This window comes from Paroedura picta, chromosome 2, assembly GCF_049243985.1.
Source record: "Paroedura picta isolate Pp20150507F chromosome 2, Ppicta_v3.0, whole genome shotgun sequence".
Classification (NCBI taxonomy): domain Eukaryota; kingdom Metazoa; phylum Chordata; class Lepidosauria; order Squamata; family Gekkonidae; genus Paroedura; species Paroedura picta.
In genome coordinates, this window is record NC_135370.1 from 109,479,361 (window position 1) to 109,501,141 (window position 21,781).

General features: G+C 44.0%; 1 protein-coding gene across 5 annotated transcripts in view; it reads right to left on the reverse strand.

The window, feature by feature from the left end:
* NELL1 (neural EGFL like 1) overlaps window positions 1-21,781 on the reverse strand; it is a 705,231-nt gene that overhangs the window by 674,989 nt on the left and 8,461 nt on the right. For all 5 annotated transcript variants that reach the window (XM_077322024.1, XM_077322027.1, XM_077322026.1 and 2 more), the window contains exon 2: window positions 17,068-17,196. In XM_077322024.1, coding sequence (XP_077178139.1) covers window positions 17,068-17,196 — 129 coding nt within the window. The remainder of the gene's footprint in view (window positions 1-17,067; window positions 17,197-21,781) is intronic.

A 21,781-nucleotide genomic window follows, 5' to 3' on the forward strand; every position in this document is an offset into this window, starting at 1 on the left:
ATAGTTTATGTCACATGTTGCTTTCTTCTGAGTGAAACATATAGAACTCAGTTACTTATGGACTGAGTAAAAGTCATAATCATCATGGCATCCAAGGATGCCAATCGAAAGATGAAGTTCTCTCCCAAGATAAAAGTGAACATCTAAAAGAAAGCTGGTAATCACACACACACACACAGAGGTATAACTGATATAAAGGGTCTCACAAGGTATCTTGACAGAAAATCCAACCAGCCATAATAGTCAGTCACCATAAAGTTAGATATGGAACATGTACTGCCCTGCTGAAGGCTGAGCAGAAAATACTAAGTATTAGAGTCTTCTGTAGATAGCAAGCAAAGTAGACTTTAAGCAGTAATGCACTACAAGTAATCAAAGCACTGTTTTGCAAAAAGAAAGGGTCACCTCTCAGAGAACACAGAGGGAAAGTCAGACTTCGCACTGGATTAATGGCCTGCACTGATAATAACCTGCGATGTCTAGAATCTTGTAGCTTATTTTTCGTGCACTTTTCTCAGTCTGTCATTTATTTATATATATTTATTCTTTTGAGTACCTGGCATTTTTAAAGAGAGCAGTATAACAGAACTGCTATCAAAGCTAGACAAAGCAAGAAATGTGTAACCAGGTGGGATATATATAATGCTTCACATTATAGGGCTTGTTCAGGCTCAGCGCATGATGCTCAAGAATCAATGGTACTGAGCTTTCACTAGCAGTGCCTGGATAAAGCCTTAATTAGAGTCCTTTCCTTAAACAGTCCCTCAGTTTTCCATTGGAATAGGAATAATTTGTAACATATTAAAGTACTGATGACTTTGTGAACTACCATGCAACACATTTGCTCCAACTACCGCTTTTTGATTGGGGAAGGTCCTATTTTTGGTATCTGCCCAATGATAAATCACTGTAAGGGAAATACGGAAGATGTGTTTTTAAAAACTGTTGATGGTAGGCATTCATGTGCAATAGTTGTATCACCTCCCTTCCACTGCTACCCTAACTACCTATTCACATTGCACCTTTCTTGCCAAATATATCCAAGTTGCAGCTGCTCCGCAATAAATATAACCACATCCAGATGGAATTAAATATTAAAACTTCTCAAAGTGTTAAAAAGAAGAGAGGCTAAGAGTCAGGAACATACATTTTTAAATAGAAAAAAATCAGAAAAGGAAAAAGAACATTGTTCTGATCAGTTTACTAACACACCTGCTTCAAATCAGACTCCCAGGCAGAACAGGCTATTGCATAGTAAATGAACAGCAGATGGAAATAACCTTTAGCAACAAAACGCTGGAAGGACAAGCTCCCAAGCAACAATTGTAGTGTGGGAATATTGTTTTTAAAAGCACACGAGTAGCCCTATGGCCTCAGTAAAACATTGGAGAGGATTTAATGATGCCCATATATTACATTAATCTCAATGGAAAGGTAAGAAAAGGTGCAGAGCTAAAGAACAGGTAGTTTTTAAAAGTATGATTTGTTTTAAATCTAATCTGTACCAGTGCCACCTTGTTATGTTTCTGCATTAGCAATATCACTCAGATTTACATTGTTAAAGGCTTCTCCATCCATTTCTGCAATAAAATTCACCTGTCCAGGTGCAGTCCCAAATTGCCTTCGGACTTACCATACTTTTTGTGAATTCCCAGTTACAGCTATTTCATCAGTCAAGGCAAAGTCTAATTCAGGGCTGCACAATGCAGAAATGCATTCTTTGGGGTGGGCGGGGGTTGCCAAAGAAAAACATTATCTGAACATAGAAAACTAGCACAGCAGAGGATAAGCTTAGCTAACAATACTGCAACATCACAAAATAAGAGAATCGTGTATAATGCATTTTATTATAATTAATGTCCATTGCCTTCAATTATCACTCTGTTTGTAATTAGAAACAGAACCCATGTGCACTTCTGCACCCTCACGGCCTGCATTCACCACACTATGCAGCCAAGGCCAGGAACCATGGCTGGCCCATATTCAGAAATTGATTACTCTTACTTCTTTCTTTGTTGGATTGAATTCTAATTGTTGAAAGTGACAAACTTTTCTGTAAATTCCACCAGAGATTCTGGCACCACCTGCTCCATGATGGAATCTATGCTGACAGATATATGCATGAGGGACAGTCTTGCCAATACACAACGTACCCAGAAAAAAAGGAGAGTATTATAAGGCTGCCTTCTTCCACACCAGCTTCCAAGAAGCTATGCAAGAACACCCATCATGGAAGAAAATGCAAGATTAGGACTCCTAAGCAAAGTGCTCATAAATATGACACATATCTGGTGATCCATATACAATTCAAGATGTGGGGGTATTCACACACCACTGCTTCTAGCTGACCTTCAGTAAAAACTGAGCTAGAGACTAGAATAGGGCTTTAAGACAGACACTTCTATATAGACGTTTGGAGGTACTTATGCACGTAAGAAAGTTGGAGATGAGGAGAGGAAGAAAGGGTTTTTTTCCTATATAAATAATAAATTGTAGCTTTAAAAATAGACTCCATAACTAAAGTAATGAAGGTCTTGTCCAGAATGCACAACCTATTACTTTATTTAGAAAAATCAGCTGACAGGGATTCTCGCCCCTTATGTGGAACATCCACATGTGGAACATCCACATAAGGGGCGAGAATCTGTGCTCCCTGCCCCCTCCCTCCTCCCCCCTCCTTACCTGTTGTGCTGGCCCCACCCTCACCAATCTCCCAAGGCTGCACCCATCCTCCGGGGAGCAGGGGTAGCCTCGGAAGACTGGCAACGGTGATGCCAGAGCACTGAGCGTGCCTCAGTGCTCTAGTGCCACTGGCCATCTACTGGTGGGGTCCCTGGGGGTGGGACTACAGATGTCATGTCCGTAAACTTCTGTCTGTAAACTACTGTGCCAGTAGATACTCCCCATAAAAATGTATATTCTATCTCTCCAGAGACCTGCTTATGGTGACCCACAAATATAGTGGTACAATAAAATTTTAAAAACACAATATAAAAAGTGCAAGAATTACATTCAGCATCTTATCTTTAAACCGCCCACGGCGCCGCGGGCGCCACAGACTAAATAAAACAGTAAGGGCTTTTTTGGCACTCAAGGGCCAAGTGTCCTCCCTATTGGACACTTGGCCCTTGCAATGATGCCGCTGCAGCCAGGCCCGCCGCTCCATGACGGACCCGGCCACACGCTCGCCGCCACCCACACACTCCCCCGGCGACGCGGCCCCACCGTGCTCAGAAGATGGCTGCCGACACAACAGCCGCCCCGCACCCCCTGGACGCCGACGCCGCAAACTGCTGCCCTCGGCAGCCGCTTGGGAGCCGCCAGCGCCGAGGACAGGTAGGCCGCTTCCCCCACACACACCCCCGACGATCAAGGCTCCCGGAGTCCCGAGGGCGGGGGGAAAGGCTTCTGCGGACCCGCACCACGTCACCCGCGGCTACGCAGAAGCCTTTGGAGGCCCCCCCGCCCAGCTAGCGCCCATTTTATTTCAGAGTAAAATGGGCTTTAGATCTAGTAACAACATAAATAAAATAGTCCTCAGGACATATGTTGACCATATTAACAGTGAAAAGAAGACCAATCGCTGCATTGGCCCACTACTTAAAGGAAAGAGAAGGAGATTCCAGGTCATGATCCAGGGGAAGGGGCATTCAGAGTAAAAGTCAGAGCTGCCAACCTCGGACGGGGCTTAAAGATCTCACAGGGATTAGAACTGAACTACAGACTACAGGGATAAAGTCCCCTAGAGCAGCAGTCCGCAACTTTCTGGCTGTCGTGGACCACTGTGCCAGAGTGGGGGGGACTTGCCGCACGTGCGTGTTTGGGGCGCAAACACACACGCACAAGAGTGCTGCGCATGCGCAAAACTCCCATGCGTGCACGTTTGCAGTCCCGCTGGACGCAAACGTGCATGCATGGCAGTCCGCACGTGCACATGCGCATTTGCTCTGCCGCCATGCCGGAGGCCGCGGCTCCCTCTCCCCGGCCCTCCAGGCCGCCAGCAAATCAGCCGCCAAAGCGGCCGATTAGCTTGCGGCCCAGCAAGCTTCTCTTCCCCCCCTCCCGAAGCAAGAAGCTTGCTGGGCCACAAGCTAATCGGCCACTTCGGCGGCTGATTTGCTTGCGGCCTGGCAAGCTTCTCGCTGCGGGGGGGCAGGAAGAAGGAGCCACAGCCCGGCGCCGAGCCCTTCACGGCCCAGCAACGGGCCATGGCCCGGGAGTTGGGGACCACTGCCCTAGGGCAAATGCTTTAGAGGGTAGACTGAATGCTATTATACCCCACTGAGGAACCTCCCTGTCACTATCTAGGTCAGTGGTTCTCAACCTTACTAATTCTGCAACCCTTAAATACAGTTCATCATGTTGTAGTATCCCCCAACCATAAAATTATGCAGGTGTTCTTTCACAGAAATTAAACCAAAACCCACTAATGGTGTGAAGATCCATTGTTCATGATTGTATATAAATTGGTAATAAATTGTATATAAATTAGAATCATAGAATCAGAGTAGGAAGGAGCCATACAGGCCATCTAGTCCAACCCCCTGCTCAATGCAGGATCAGCCCTAAGCATCTAAAACAAAATCAGCGAGCACCTTCAGGAGGAGTGGCAACAATGGCGGCATCCCGCTCCCCAACCAAGTTGCTCACCCTGTCGTGACCCCTATGAAAGGTTCATTCAACCTCCAAAGGGGTCCCGACCCCCAGGTTGAGAACCACTGCTCTACGTATTTCCCAACCCAAGCCTGGCAACCCTAAAATATACCATTACTGAAAACATCCATGTGCCTGGTCACAATACACCTCATATTTACACGCAAGGGCACAAGAACAGGGGATGAGTATTTTATCTGGCAGACTGAAATTTCCCACTTTCTCACTTGCCACAGAAAGAAAAGCTGGTGTTAGAATTGAAAAGAAACTTTCTGACAGAAATATTGCAGAGGAAGAGTCATTTCAAAATTGCTCGTCTTACAGAATCCATACTATCTTTTCACATTGTACAAAGACAATGGAACCTTATAGATCTTGTTCTACTGCATTTACTGAACCTCCTGATGTCCAGAATTCATAGTCTAATCACAAGTGAGCCTTCTAACACTTTTCAATCTACAACTGGTCTCTGTTTGTACAAAAGCATCAACATAAACCAACTCCATTTCTTGCATAGCAACTTCTTAAAGACAACTGTGCTAAGCATGCTATGGTACAGGGCTCCTTCTGCAGCATAACTATCCTACTGTACCTGTCAGGAGAAAGTCCACCTATGAGGGAACTCTTATTGAAATGACAAGGCAAGTGTTACTGTGTACTTAGAAGAAGAAGAGTAGGTTTTTAGACTCCACTTTTCACTACCGAAAGGAGTTTCAAAGCAGCTTACAATCGCCTTCCCTTCCTCGCCCCACAACAGAAACCCTGTGAGGTAGCTGGGGCTGAGAGAGTTCTGAGAGAACTGTTCTGTAAGAACAGCTCTAACAGGACTGTAATTAGTCCAAAGTCACCCTGCTGGCTGCAAGTGGAGGAGCAGGGAATAAAACCCAGCTCTCCAGATTAGAGGCCACTGCTCTTAACCACTACACCAAGCTGGTTTAGGTGCCCAAACATTTAAAATGCAGATAACATGTCCAGCTTCAGGAACCATCTTGATCCAATTCTCCAAATGCCTAATTTCAGAGGTGGAAAGAGAGGAAAGTCTGCTATTTTCTCTGCCTCCCTATGCATATAGAGGGGATAAGTTGGATCCTAGACTAGACACACCACAACTCAGTAAAATGCTCTATGTCTTTTAACCCGCACATCCCTGAACACATAACATGTAAGCTGAAATGAAGCTGATATCCATGGAACTGAACAGACATGAATATTCCCCGTGATAAATTTGGAGCATTAACTGAAAACTAGTTCAGATTAGCCACAAAAGTTATGCAAAATGCTAGAGTTGTTCAAAGGCTAAAGGGAACATCTGTGAACCAGGAATGTCCACAATTCAAAGGCAAACCATTCTCTTCAGCCTCCCATCCATCTCTGAATTTTAAAGTAATATTTCTGAACAAGGCTAATGTAACAGTCAGGAGATAACATATGACAAGTGCTTGGAAAGCTCAACCACTAGCACCACTACCACCCTGCACATGTGCACAGTTTTATATAGAAACATATAAAGTGGCTGACTGCGACTTCTGACATTCGGAACTTTGTCCAGCAGCTGTGATCATAGACATTTCTGATTTCAAATTATTCCGAAAATCTGATATCCTGAACATCTGAGGGGAGGCTCAAAATGCAGAAAACCAGGCATGTCTTGGTGGTATTTGGTTTAGAGCAGGGTTAAAGAAATTGGCACAAAATGTATTAGCATATAGCTTTCTTTCTTCCTTTTGAAAACAGTCTTTCCCTTCATCACTTGTCTATTCAACAATCCTAACCAACCTCCACTTTACTACTAGAGGAAAGACTATCAAAGTGCTGCCATCTCCTGTTTAGAATTAGGCAAGAGAAGCATTACAGAGCTCTAGAGTGAAGACCAGAACCCAGATCCCTTCCCCAGCTATTTAGATATTAATCCACATCAGTATGGTTCTATACATATATTTGATATGCAAGTGCACTAGCTCTTTAAATTGCCATGTGGAATTCTTGCCATATGGAATTCACTTCTGTGCTTCCTGGAAGTGTTGCATGCAGCTGCAAGGCAGCCTCATGTAAAAATCAGCCTCACGGGAGAAAACATAACCTAAGCTTGGTGAAAAATGGTTTATAATGTCGCTTACTCATCCAAATAGCATACTATAACAGCTCATTTCTTCAACCTCTTAGGGCTGAGTAACACATACTTTGCATAAAAACCTCTCTTTCAAATCACTTTCTTTCCCATCCCAGAATACAGATACTGAAATTTACTGTCAAAGTCAAAACATTTATGAGGCATCCATGAAATGTCACAGGTAGACACACCAGAGGCATACAGAAAATGACAGAAATGGATCAGGACAACACTGTATAGATGGAACTAGGAACTGAGGGGTGGTATTATGCAGAAGGCTCAATAAAAATGGGAGGTGACTTTGTAGAGGTAAACAAGAGATTTCTGATGTGCATTCTGGATAAATAATAAACCCGACCTGGATAGCCAGGAAAGCCTGATCCCATCAGGCCTCAGGAGCTAAACAGGGGTGACCCTGATTAGCAATTGGAAGATGATCTCCAAGAAATATCAGGGTCATAATGCTGGGGCAGGCAATGGTAAACTACCTCTGGACATCTCTTGCTTGGCAGTCAGACAGTCTTAGGATATCCTTAGGATATCCAAAGAGAGCCAGTTTGGTGTAGTGGTTAGGAGTGCGGACTTCTAATCTGGCATGCCAGGTTCGATTCTGCACTCCCCCACATGCAGCCAGCTGGGTGACCTTGGGCTCGCCACGGTGCTGATAAAACTGTTCTGACCGGGCAGTGATATCAGCGCTCTCTCAGCCTCACCCACCCCACAGGGTGTCTGTAGTGGGGAGAGGAATGGGAAGGCGACTGTAAGCCGCTTTGAGCCTCCTTCGGGTAGGGAAAAGCGGCATATAAGAACCAACTCTTCTTCTTCTTCTTCCTCCTGGCAGTACTACACACATGCCACATGATTAATAAATAAATCCTGATAACAGCAACACTTGCATTCTATGGACACAGTCAAAGAATAAAGATGACATGCATCTTTCCAATGTGATAGATCTTCTTAACCTTCAATCTACTACCACCACCGCCCCAAGTGGATTAACAGGGTATTGTAGATGTTGGAATATGCCATATCTGTACATCAGTGGTCCCCAACCTTTTTATCACCGGGGACCACTCAATGCCAGGGACCATTCACCGGGGACCACTCAATGCCTTTTACTGAGGCCCGGTGGGGGGGGTAGTTTACTCCTCTACTCTCAACCACTGCCCTAGCGCTCTCTGATCGCTATGGTAATGTTTAAACATCCCTTCAAAATAAGATGCAGACACGCCACAACAATGAAGTGTGTTGTAAAGGGCTGGGGGGGATGAAGTAAAGGGCCGGGGGGGGGAGAAGGCGTCCTTCGGGGTCCACCTCCAATTAGTCGAAGGACCACATGTGGTCCGCAGCCCACAGGTTGGGGATCGCTAGTGTACATGATTCAACAGCACACTGAGAATATCCCGCAGGGGGAATCAAAAGAGATGTGTATTTAAATATAGTTAGATAGGCACAGCTCTGTATTTTTCAAATCTCCTCCTATGTCCTGATTGGCTCTATTGGAGACTTCCTGCTCCTTTGAGCAATCTACCATTCTGTTTGCCTTCAGATGTAGAACAGTCAGACTGCTAGGACTCTCTCTCTCTGACCAATTCCACCCAGGTCAATGCTCATTCGGTCATGGGACTATTGTCTGTTTCTGGACAATGTTGGCACCAGGCCAGGCTGGTCCGAGGCCTGGTGCAACTCAGACCTTTGGGTGGTCCACAGCAAGAGAATGTGGATAATTCCGCATTCCTTTCTGTGACTCAGATGTCAAAAAGACCTATGCTGCGCTTGAGCCATCTGGATGGGAAAAGTCGGGTTATCCTGGCCAGGCTCCTTCCCACCTGCAGCCACAAGTATGGTCTCCCAGAAGGGGCAAAAAATGTCCCAGGCAGCTCCATCACTCTGCACACAACAGCGGAGCTGCCTGGGGCATTGTTTTTATTTGAAGAACGCAATATTGCATTGTTACACAATAACATTTATTTATTTTTAACTTATTATTTGATTTATTACCCCCAACTCTCAACATGCTGGCTCATGGTGGGTTATACAACCAGTGGCAACAATCCAATAAAATAAGCTCCCCAATTAAAATCCCATTTAATACCCATATATTAAAAAAACCTCAACAATACAATAAATAAAATAAATAACTAAGCCCTCCCTACTACAGGAAGGCTGTCAGCCAAGACAGTAAGAGAGTATGACAACTGGTCACACCAACAATAAAGCCGATGTGGCATTGGCTCTTCCTAGGGGGGCCCTTCAGGTCTTCCTATGGCACTTGCCTTAACCATAAACCTGGAAGAAGAGCTCCGTTTTGCAGGATCTGTGGAAAGCCGAAAGGTCTCCCAGGGCCCATAGCTCTTCCAGGAGCTTGTTCCACCAGGTAAGGGCCAGGACTAAAAAGGCCCTGGCCCTCGTCGAGGCCAGGCGTGCTTCTTTGAGGATGGGAATGATTAGTAGGTTGGTACCTGCAGAGTGCCAGGCCCTGAGGGGGGCATAGGGCAACAAGTGGTCCCTCAGATGCATGGGTCCCAGACCACGAAGGGCCTTAAAGGTCAAAACCAAGACCTTGAACCTGATCCAGGCTGCAACTGGCAGCCAATACAGCTGCCTCATCACAGGCTGGATACAGGCCCTGCAAAGTGAGGATCCTAGCAGATGTGTTTTGCACAGCTGCAATTTCCAGGTCAGAGACAAGGGCAAGCCAATGTAGAGCAAGTTACAGAAATCAATTCTGGGGGTGACCTTTGCATGGATCACCATGGCCAGGTGTTCAGAAGACAGATAGGGTGCTAGTAGCCATGCCTTGCAAAGGTGGGAATATGCCTGGTGGGCTACATTTGTGACCTGTGCCTCCAAGGTCACTCCCAGATTCCTTGCCTGGGGTGCAAATGGCAAATTGCATCTCAGCCAGGAAGGGTAAGTGCACTTCCTGATCTGCCCTCTTCCCACCCAGCCATAGGACCTCCTTCTTGGAGGGGTTGAGTTGTTCTTCAAACCAAAAGCATAGGCCCCATCACTCCACAACGGAACCTCGCTGCCCCAGCTGCCTCATCCATCTCTCAAGTTGTTTCAATTCTCAATAAAGCTATTTATAATTTAATCAGGCAGTTCTTTACTCCTTTACTCCTTTGCATATTTAAACTATGCCAACAGTAGAAAGGTTGTGGGAAATTAGATAGATTCACACCCCAAACTATGACAAAAACAGCACTCCAGACATGGCAACTTTATTTATACACACATATTTATGACAGGTACAATATGTTTAACTTTTTTCTGAGAGGGGTAGAAAAACAGAAGACTGTCTCTTTTTTGTTTTGGGTTCTTGTAAAGTAAAAGTTGAATCAATACCAAGAAACTGCTTTTTAGAAGCACTTAATGAGAGACATTCCTGCTCATAAATGTATACTTCAGAAAGAATGTGCTGCTCCCAACATACAGGAAAGATTCAGTCGATCTTTTTTTATGAAATGATTTTTTTATTAATGTTGTACTGCAGATCTTGGTGGAAAAGAACCATGTAAATAAAATCAGCACACTAGTTCCCCTACCACGTACTTCAGTTTTTCCAAGCGTCTGGGGTGCCGGCAGTCGTCAACCTACTGATCTCACTCACCAGACCAAACAGTGCTAGAAGGCTTGAACGCAACGTCTCTAAATGGTCACTAGATAAATGGTGGCAGGTTGTGGTTAACTGTTTGTGAGAGAATGGCAACCTGCACATGCGCATATTCACATGTTCTCTGAAATTTAAAATAGCTGATGAGCTCACTCAGGGTCAAATTAAGCCTTTGACAAGCAGCATACAATGAGGAAAAAAGTTACTGTGCAATTCCACAATCGATTTATAACCATTCTAAAGGCTTTTCTGGTGTGTGCAGAGTACAATTACAGTAATTGCCTCTTTCATTTTCAAAACAGAACTGTGAAGTTAGTTAATAAGACTATTTTATAGTATAGTAACTGAACCTGACAGTAAATAACTAGCCCAAGGCCACTCAGGGAGCTCCTTTCTGAGAAAGAGGTTGAACTCCGTGTTTCTAGTCAAGACCGATAGTGAAGTGTAACTACTGTGAGTTCATATTTTATTTTTAGACTTATATCCTTCCCTTCTCCTGGGTCACAAGGCTTGGGGCAGTTCACAACATCAATAAAACAATGTATAAGTAAGGATAAAAGATACTTACCAAAATAATTAAATTACAGTCTATAAAATAACATCCTAGTTCGGGCATCAGAATAAATCATAACCATTTGGTATCAAACAACCAGCATCCCATGCTGTTATAAACAAAAAACAAAAGAAATCCAGGTGGCACTACTAGTAGAGGGTGGAAAAACTGACCTCAACCATCCTCGATGGAAAGCCTGGCAGAACAACTCTGCCTTAAAGGCCCTATGGAACCTCAAACGATCCCCTCGGGGTCTCAGTGTCATCTGCCAAAGAGTACCAGTAGGCAGGGGCCATAATAGAAAAAGCTCTTGCCTTCATTGAGGACATTCAAGTCATCTGTGGGCCACTAGTGAACCATGTGGAGCACCAAGAGTTTGGGGTAGACATTTAGGGAAAAGTGGTCCTGTAGGCATGAAGGTCTTTTTTTTTTTTTTTATAAAGTTTTTATTTTTATTTTCCAAAATTAAAGACAGTAAGATATATGCAATCTATGTTGTCAATACAGAAAAAAGAGGACTATGCTCTTCATTTAATACATTTGGTTCCCTGTTTCAATCCCCTTTGTGTTATTTTTTTAGATAGTTCAGGTAAGGGCCCCATTGTTCTTGAAAGGCCTCTTCTGTTTTTCCATTAATTATCAGTGTCAGTTTAGCATGAAGGTCTTAGATCGTTTAGGACTTTAAGGGAGAGAACCAACACCTTGAACTTGATTCAGAAACCAATAGGCAACCACTGCAGCTGCTTAAATACAGGCTTAATATGGCAACCCTGTGTAGAGCCAGTGGCAATAATCCACCATAGAGGTGACCATGGCATCTATCACCATGGCCAGGTCTGACTGAGATGGGGGCGGGGGGACAGATGATAAACCCAGTGGAGATAGAAAAATGCTAACCTTGCCACTGAGGACACTTGTTTCTCTTGGGCAAGAGAGGCATCCAGCCAAACCCTCAGATTCTCTGGATAAAAATGTGATACAAATTTCAGCTTAACAATCATTTTGTAGCCCTAAATCTGTGATATGGAGGTCAGAGTATTGATGTGCCTTAAATTGTAATTATTATGAGGCCAAGGATTAGGGTTGCCAGGCAAACAGCAGGAAGGTTAGGAGAATTTATTTTAATGCAGCCTCATGTTCTTACCAGAAGTACGGTAATAAAGGGTAGCTTTAGGAATCACTGGAAACTCTATTGTAAAGTCACAGAATCACAGAAGCATAGGCGGCCATACAGGTCATCTAGTCCAACCCCTTGCTCAATGCAGGATCAGCCTAAAGCAGCCAGGATATCTGTCCAGTCACTGCTTGCAGACTGAGGGGGAGCTTACCTCATGTGTTCAGATCTCACTGAATTCTATCTCTGTGGCTTGTTTTGTTGAATTCTATTTCTGGCAATTCCTAGAGTCACCTTTTGTCACTTCCAGTAAGAACTTCTGGTAGGTTCAGGAGGTGGCATTTTTTTTTTTAATTCTCCCACTGTCACTCCAAGCAATGGTAGACAATGGGACATGGAGGGGGATCCCCTGCCCCACTAAAATCTTGGCAACTTCAGCAAACACTACATTATCCATCGGCTGGCAGCTGCTCTGTATTGTCAGAGCAGATGCTGTCAGTTTCCATGGTTGCTTTTAAAGTTATATCTCTTTCTTACCCGAGCAACTGCTTTTGGGCTGGGTAGGACATTGCCCAACCCACCTCAGAAAAGCCAGCCAGCTTCTCACAGGAGATAGAACTCTATTGGGAGGTTGAACAACCCAATATGGTATGCACACTAACACAGTACGGCACCCTCTGTGAAAGGGCCAGAAGGATGGCCAAGAACTGTCAACAGCCTGCTCCTAGCAGTGTGCAGGGGAATCGAGGGAAGAACAACCCTTATCCTCTTTCCTTCCCAGCTCAGGCCTCTGGAGGAACAGGTGAGAAGAAGAGGAGGCTGCTGCAAAGACCCTTCCCTTCCCGAATATAGGCCTTAGGGAGAAAACTGGACAGTCCTGAAAGCTGAAAAAAGCAGGGGCATTGGGCAAATTACCCTCTATTACATTTCTCTGGTAGCATAGCCAAAACTTTTAACTAACCCTAACCCTAACCCTTAGGGTTAGGATAAAAGAAGTCATTTTTCTAATAGTAATAATTATAATTACTAGTTGCATTCACATAATATCACCAAGATTATAAACTGGAATGACTTGGGAGATTTTTGGATGTCCATATAAAAAATGTGTATCTAACAATTCATATAGGCTGCATTCAGATTACTCACAGAACATTGCCTGAAACTAATCCTATATAAGCCATACTTACCTCTGCATCCATAAAAGTTTTAAAAATGGACCTGGCAGAACCTTGCAGCTTGACAATTGTTCCCCCATTTTATAAGCTTTCACAGATCAATACCTCTAGTTAGTTTGTGCTGACCCCATTCCAGGCTTGAGTTTAGACATCCCTTCCTTCTCTCCTTCACATGCACAGGTAAGTTGAAAGACTTCCTGGTTTGGAAGAAGCCAGAGGATGTGCGATATATCAGGGTACTTTCGCAAATTCTGTTTGTTTCTTATCTACAAACCAGGATTCACCACCCAGATTTAAATCACACTTTAGAATCCTAGTTTGTAAGAAAGAAAGAAACCACAATTTGCCAAGATGTCCTGTTTTGAGACTATGATGATCTGGTGTTTTTTTCAAACGAAGGAGTCTTCAGCCTTGGTCTCACAAGTAAGGGAAGAGACTGAGAAAGCCTGAGTTTAGCTAGTTTCTCACAATGAAATCAGAGCGTAAACTGCCTATCATGGAGTTAGTTTCTCAGCACAATCATTTGGGTTTTTTCCCCCCAGATATCCTTCTAAACTGAAGACAGAGAAGACAAGATACTGCTGTGTTTTTCATTTGTCTATTCAGTAGCATGGAGGGATGTGTTGCTTTCATGAAAGCAGTAACAAAATACATGAGCCAATGGAGTTTGGTGGGCTGATTACTCACAGAACATTGCCTGAAACTAGTCCTATATAAGCCATACTTACCTCTGCATCCATAAAAGTTTTAAAAATGGACCTGGCAGAACCTTGCAGCTTGACAATTGTTCCCCCATTTTATAAGCTTTCACAGATCAAAGCTCCCCTCTTCAGTCAAAGCTAATTAAATGAAGCTTAACTCACAAAAGCTAGAATTAAATCAGTAAAGTAAGCTGTCAAGTCCCAGCTGGCTCAACGTTTCTCCTCATGGAGACTTCCAGTCAAGACAAAAGCAGAGGTGGTCTCCCATCCAAGCCAAAGTTTAGCTTCAAAGTTCTGACATAACTGAGAGCCAGTTTGGTGTAGTGGTTAGGAGTGCGGACTTCTAATCTGGCATGCCAGGTTCGATTCTGCGCTCTCCTACATGCATCCAGCTGGGTGACTTTGGGCTTGCCATGGCACTGAAAACTGCTCTGACCGGGCAGTGATATCAGCGCTCTCTCAGCCTCACCCACCCCACAGGGTGTCTGTTGTGGGGAGAGGAATGGGAAGGCGACTGTAAGCCACTTTGAGCCTCCTTCAGGTAGGGAAAAGCGGCATATAAGAACCAACTCTTCTTCTTCTTCTTCTTCTAACTTGAGCTATTAAGGTTGCTCAAAAAGCTTATACCCTAGAGTAGGGGTCCCCAACCTTTTGGCACAGGGGGGCCCACATTAGCGTGCCCAGTGCCTAAAACCAAAATGTAACAAAATTATTAATCTACTTATTTAGATGAAAAGTAAATATTCAAAGGTAAATGAAGAAATATTAAGTTTAATGCAATTCATTTTGGACCAATATCTTACCGTGGAATCCTTTTATTTAGCTATACATGCTTGCCTAGTCAGTGTAATTTTTGTGGCTGATTTCTGTTAGCCAAGGCATTGATGTCCAAGTCAAGTTTTGTGATAGACACTCTTAACATATCATGTAAATGTTCATCTGTAAGCTTTGACCTACACTTCAATTTCACAATTTTCATCTTGGTAAAGGTTTGTTCACAGACTGAACATGCCTGCAGAAAATTTCTTTAGGTTGATAAATATCTCAGGTAGACCAGAACAGAAATCTAACAGACAATTTTATTTGTAAATGTCTCTGAGATTATCACTGGCTTGCAAATCAATTAATTCCATCTGAAAAAAGTTACTTGCATGTTCTGGTGCTAATTCAAATAGATTCTGAAACATTCTTATTTCTTTTCCAAGCTTATGCAAATCAGTGAATCAGTTCTGAAATTCTACCTGCAATAGGTTCAGTGCTTTGATGGGTCTTTCACCATTGAATTGTAAATCCCCATCCTTCTCAAAATTTAGTCCATTGCAGCATGAGAAGTTTCTTAATAAACACAGTCCCTTGAAGTTTAAATATACACCTGCTAATATGTTTTAACTTTAATATTGCTTAAAATTGGAGGCCCTCCCAAAAAGGGCAAGTAAACAGAAGGAATGAATGAGGACATCCATCCAGCCCAAACAGAGGATATGTCATTAATTTGATTTCAAATTATATGCAAGGTGTACATAGACATCCCTGCTTGCCAGCCAAGCCTCAATAATGAGAAGTCAAATGGCAGACAGAGGGAGGGGAGCTTGGCTGGAGGAAGATGTGAGAAGGGGAATGCCATAAGCTTCCCTGCTAAAAGAGCACTCAGGGGGCCACTCACCAGCTCCTGCAATCACAGATGTATAAGAAGACTCTAGCTGGAGTGAGGAAGGGAGGAAAGGCAGAAGCAAGCAAGGCCAGAAGTCAGAGCAACCAGCTCTTATTGTGGAAGAAAGAATGCTTTTACTTGCAGCAGCAACCTCACCAGTAACTTTGGAAGCCACCTAATTGGATGGGTGGAGCCTCTGGAAATGTTCAGTATGAAAACACTTTGTATCCTTTTTTTGCAAAAATATCAGGCCTTTAACTGCCTTTTCTCGACTTTTTTTGCAAAAGCGGACCTGACATCTCCTGAACTCATTCACACACCCCTTATACACATACTTAGCTTCAACATGGTAATTCATGGAGACAGGGTTAAAAAGTTGAGTGGTATGGGTACCTGAGCTTTGGTGGCTAGCAAAGCACCTAGAAGGGCCAAAATGCTATTATGAAGGATGAGAACAAGAGGAGGGTGACAGAAGGAACCATGGAGACCAAAACAATGTTGCTATTGAATTTTTGCAAGAAAAGGACAAGATGAACAGCAGTAAATGATGCCTCTTGAGACAGGAAGAACAGTATGGATCTGAGGAAAAATGCTCTGATGGTGATAGCAGAAGACAAACAGGTTGGAGGGCCACACAGAAAGAGGTTGAGGGCCACATGCAGCCCGTGAGCCTCAGGTTGGGGACCCCTGCCCTAGAGAATATTGTTGGTCTTTTAGGTCCTACTGGACTTTAGGTTTGTTCTACTACTATAGATTAACATGGTTACCCAGAAACTATCTAACAGTACGTTGGCTTTTACTGCAAGAAAGCTTATATATAAATAGCTAAATCATTGACAAGTGTGTAAAAGGCTTATTAAAAAATGGTGCAAGACTACTGCTGACCCTCAGAGAGTGTCTGTACAACCTGTCAATCTTCCATATTCTTGTTTGTACACAGGTGGCTAATTAAGCACTATGTAACCCAAAGAAATGAAACATTGTCCCAGGTATACCTGGTTGTATATGTTCCACAGCTGTGAAACTCCTACTGCTATGTTGGCACCAGTTTTATTATAATGTCTGAATATTTGCACAGTCTAGTTGTGGAACCATATATATTTCTGGACCACTGCTGGGGGGGAAATGAGTAGCCCCAAGAATATAGAAACTGGCCAATTCCATTTAGTATAGGAGTATGTGATCTAATGTTAGCAATTTATTTTGTACAATTGTGGCTCACTTCACAGAAATTTCCAAGAAATTGCCAATGCTAGGGGACTGACTGGATGAACTAGGATGAGCTATTTTATTGCACCAAAATGTTTTCAAATAAAATTAGAAGCTGAGCTACCCAGCAACAACACTATCAATAGAAGACCAGTATGGTATCAAAACCCAGGGGGGAAATCAATCAGAAAGTCCATAATTCCTAGATAAGAAATGGGCTAATCACTAAGTTCTCAGTTACTAATATACACACTTCTGTTAATCAGATAAAGATATTGCCCTTACCTTGAAATAAAAATGCTTTGCTTGCATTATGTAGCCCAGACACCTGTGTAACTCCGATAGACATGTTGAAAAGATCCAGTTCTGAGATAATATCAATCTGTAAGTTGGGATCCATTCCAAAGCCAACAACTATTTAAAAAAAAAAACAGGAGAAACAGTTCATTTTTTATTCCAAAGTAAAAGAGCTACAAATTCAGTGCAATATGGCTATATTCATATAATATATTTTGACCTGTGCTTATCGTACAAGAACTAAACAGTGTTTCACTTCAGCATTCTTTTATTTCCTGGTTTTTGGTGTATTTATGTTGTATTAATCTATTTAAACTATTTCTATGCTGGAACTTCAGTGTACTACTTGAGACAGCTTACAATTAAAATCACCACAATATGTCTTAAAATCACCACAAAAGCCATTAAAAACAAGCCACTGGACATAGACAGCTCAAAAAACAGAAGCAGATAATTAAAAAGATGGCAAGATAAACCTCTAATTAAAAGCCTATTTAAAAATAGAGGTGTTTTACCTTGGACCTAAAGTAAACTAGATGTCAAGCAAGCTTCAAGAGGGAGGGCAATGCAGAGGTGAGCTGGAAAAACAATCCCTGTCTCTTGTGACCACTTGTCTGACCTCTGAAGGCAGGGGCACACCAAACAGGGCTTGAGAGGAAGATCTTAACTGGCAAGGTAGATAGCTTGGTAGCAGATAATCCCTTGGGTACACTGAACCCAACCCATCTAGGACCTTTAAAGTTCAGAATAAATACTTGGAATTTTAACAGAAAATGGAAAAACAGCCAGTACAGATCTTTCAGAACCGAAGTGATTAGATGTGTAGGAATCCCATGCTAGGAACCTCTCCCCTCAGGGAGACTGTAACCCCCTCCAGAACAGGCTGACTCTGCAATCTCTAATCATCTTCTTCTCTGACCAACATCACTGCAGTCTTGTCTGGAGTGAGCTTCAGGTTACTGGTTCTCATCCAACCTATTGGATGAGGCACCTGCTCAGAACTTCCACAGAGCCACCTGGCTTATCTGTTAAGGATAAATAGAGCTGGCTCTCATCCACAAATTGCTAATACCTCACTGTAAATTCCCACTGTTTTGTAGGTGATACAACAACACAAAAGCAACAATTAAGGTAACTGTACAGCACATGACTGTGTGATGATGATGATTATTATTGTTAAATTTATTTCCCACCACTTTCAAGACCAGCTTGTGGAGGGTTACGAGCCTGTAGGGAGTGGCAGGAAATAAATCAAATAAATCGAATAATAATAATGTCTAATAAAACCCCAATAAAACCCCATTAAAAATGGAAAACAAAATCATAACGAAACTTGAACAACATGGCAGTAATTCCTCAAAACTCCCAACCAACCTCTGGAGCGGTGGAAAGAGGGGCCACAATAATATTTTATTTATTTATTTATATTTATATACCGCCTTTCCCCGAAGGCTTAGGGTGGTTTACAGGGAATGGGAAACAGATACAGATAACATGAGGTAACACATGTGACAACAGCAATAACAGTGCAACACCAATAACCCCAACATGATAACAGCAATAATAATATGATAGAACTGCAAAGGAGCCGCAGCTCAACTCTCACTGGGACCCAGTGGGTTAGGCAGATTAGTGATTGTTGTAATAGGGGGGGGGGCTGAGTGCCAATTGGAAGCGATGATCCGGGTCGACCACAACCAAATACCTGGTGGAGGAGCTTCCTTTTGCAGGCCCTGCGGAACTGTTTGGGTTCTGTAAGGGCTCTGATATCCTCTGGGAGCTCGTTCCACCAGGTGGGGGGCAGAATGGAAAAAGCTCTGGCCCTGGTTGAGGTCAAGCGGGCTTCTTTGGGGCCAGGGACCACAAGGAGGTTGGAGGTAATAGAGCACAAGGCTCTTTGAGGGGTGTAGGTGGAGAGCCGATCCCTCAGGTATACTGGGCCCAGACCGCGTATGGTCTTAAAGGTGATAACCAAAACCTTAAGCCTGATCCGGAATTAAACCGGGAGCAAGTGCAGCTGCTGAAGGATGGGCTGGATGTGAGACCTCCAAGGTGTTGCTGTGAGGACCCTGGCAGCCACGTTCTGGACCAATTGTAGTTTCCAGATCATGGATAAGGGCAGGCCAGCGTAGAGCAAATTACAGAAGTCCAGCCTAGAGGTGAACATCGCGTGGATCACTGTGTTCCAGGGCCAAGTAGAGCGTTAGTAGTTTGGCTTGGTGAATGTAGTAAAATGCCAGCCATGCTACTATCGTGATCTGAGCCTCCGTAGAGAGGGAGGCATCGAGTATCACTGCCAGGTTTCTGGCGGAGTGGGCAACTGTTAACTGCACTCCATCCAGATTGGGTAGGCGCGCTTCTTCACTTGGACCTTTCCTCCCCAGCCACAGGACCTCCGTCTTTGAAGGGTTGAGCTTCCGATGACTCTGCTTGAGCCACCCTGTCACCGCTTCCAGGCAGCTGGCTAATGTTTCTGTGGGAGAGTCAGAGTGGCCATCCATTAGGAGGAAGAGCTGGGTGTCATCAGCATATTCGTGACAGCCCAGCCCAAACCTCCACACCAGTTGGGCAAGAGGGCGCATAAAGATGTTAAATAGAGATGGAGAGAGAATTGCCCCTTGGGGGACTCCACAAGCCAGTTGGTGATGGCTTGATGAGCTCTCTCCTTATGCTACCTTCTGTCCGCAATTCCGGAGAAAGGAGATCAGCCACTGAAGGGCAGTCCCTCTGATCCTGGCATCGGTGAGGCGGTGAGCTAAAAGTTCATGATCTACTGTGTCGAACGCTGCTGATAGATCTAATAATATAAGCAGCGCTGACCCACCCTGGTCCAGCTGGTGATGGAGGTCATCCCTCAGGGCGACTAGCACTGTCTCTACCCCATGGCCAAGCTGGAAACCAGACTGGGATGGGTGTAGGACTGAAGCTTCCTCCAAATATGCTGACAATTGGTCCATGACCACTTCTTCAAGCAATTTCCCTAGAAAGGCTAAGTGCAAGACGGGGCAATAGTTGGATGGCTGTTGTGGATCCAGAGAAGATTTTTTTTTAGTAGCGGGTGAACCACTGCCTCTTTTAGTCCCTCCAGGAATTCTCCTGTTTAAAGGGAGAGGTTGATTATCTCCCGGAGGGGGGCTAATACTCTTATGTCAGATGTTTTTAGTAGCCATGATGGACATGGATCTAGAGAGCAAGTGGTTGACTTCGCTGTCTTTAGCAACTTGTTCACTTCGGTCAGCGGCCTCACAATAGGGAGGGCCGATCTCCCTCACTACCCCAGCCTCAACCATAGACCTGGTGGAAGAGCTCCATTTTACAGGCCCTGCAGAATGTTGGAAGCTCCTGCAGGCCAAAAGTAAAACATATTGGGAACGGACATTGTGTCTTTAGAGAGAAGAAGAAAAAGAGAGACTTGGCAATAGCTTAAAAAGTTCAAAAGATCAGAAACACCATTAACCCTTTCAGCTTGGTTGCTTGAAGAGGCCACAGTGTCATGGAACTTATATGACATAAAAAGGATTTAAAGGTATCCTCTCCATTTCAGCAGGTGATCAGCAGCAGCAAAGCTGAAAAGTTCAGAGCAGAACCTCATAAGCAGCAGCATGCAGTTAGCCTGCTGTTAGGGAGCACATGAAGAACTCCAGAACTCCAAGGAAGTCCTTTTCTTTACTCAGTCAGCCCCTAGTTCTGGTGCATTTACTGCATCTTTAACACTTTGACTCCTTGCTAGACAAACACAACCAGCACTGGAACAAAGTTTCCCCACCAAAACGAAGCCTGGATATTAATCAAGTTTGTTCTCTGCTGAAAGGCAACACCATAAAACCTGGAGAACCTCCAGAATGAAAACTCTTCTCCAAACTGCAGAGATCAGTTCCCCTGGAGGAAAGGGCTGCTTGGGTGGGGAGTTTCTGTGGAACTGTGCCCCAGGGAAAATCAAAGTTGCCAGCCTTCAGCTGGGACTTGGAATCCCCTGGAATGACAGCTCCTCTCCAGACTCCAAAGATAAGTTTCACTGGAGGAAAGAGCTGTTTGGATTGGGGCTGTGTAGCACTCAACTCTATGCACACACCAAAAAAAAACAGAGAGAGAGAGAGAACGAACGCAGAACAAAAAAGCATTCTTGCTTCTACATGAATGTAATAAAGGAAATAAAGGCTAGTAACACATGGTATGGATAATTAAATATTGTGACTTCCAGCCAATCCTGAACAATGAGCACATGAACAGATGAGATCTGGGAAAAATACAGAGGAGGGCAACCAAGAGGATTAGGGGGTTGGAACACCTTCCATATGAGGAAAGACTGAAGAGTCTAGAGCTTTCAGTTTAGAGAAGACAACTTATAGATGCTCATAGAATTATGCATAGAGCACAGAGTTGATTCATACTGATTCCGTACCAGCAGCGCTGCTCCAGGCCACCACCAGTGCACTGCGGCAGATCAGCATGCCCTGCCACTTTGTGTCCCCACAGGGGACCATTTTTGGCAGCGGACCCCATCCACCCTGGATTTCTGCATCCCTACAATGCAGCTGTGATGGAAAGGTTCTGCTGGGGGGGGGGAGGCAAGAAGGTGGGATTGCATATCAATCCCACCTTAGTGCAATTTTTTAAAATGCCCCATTTGGCCCTGCACCGCCACAAAGTGCCACGAAGCTAACTGGAAGGCCTAGCTCTTCCCCCTCCACATGAGCCTTCA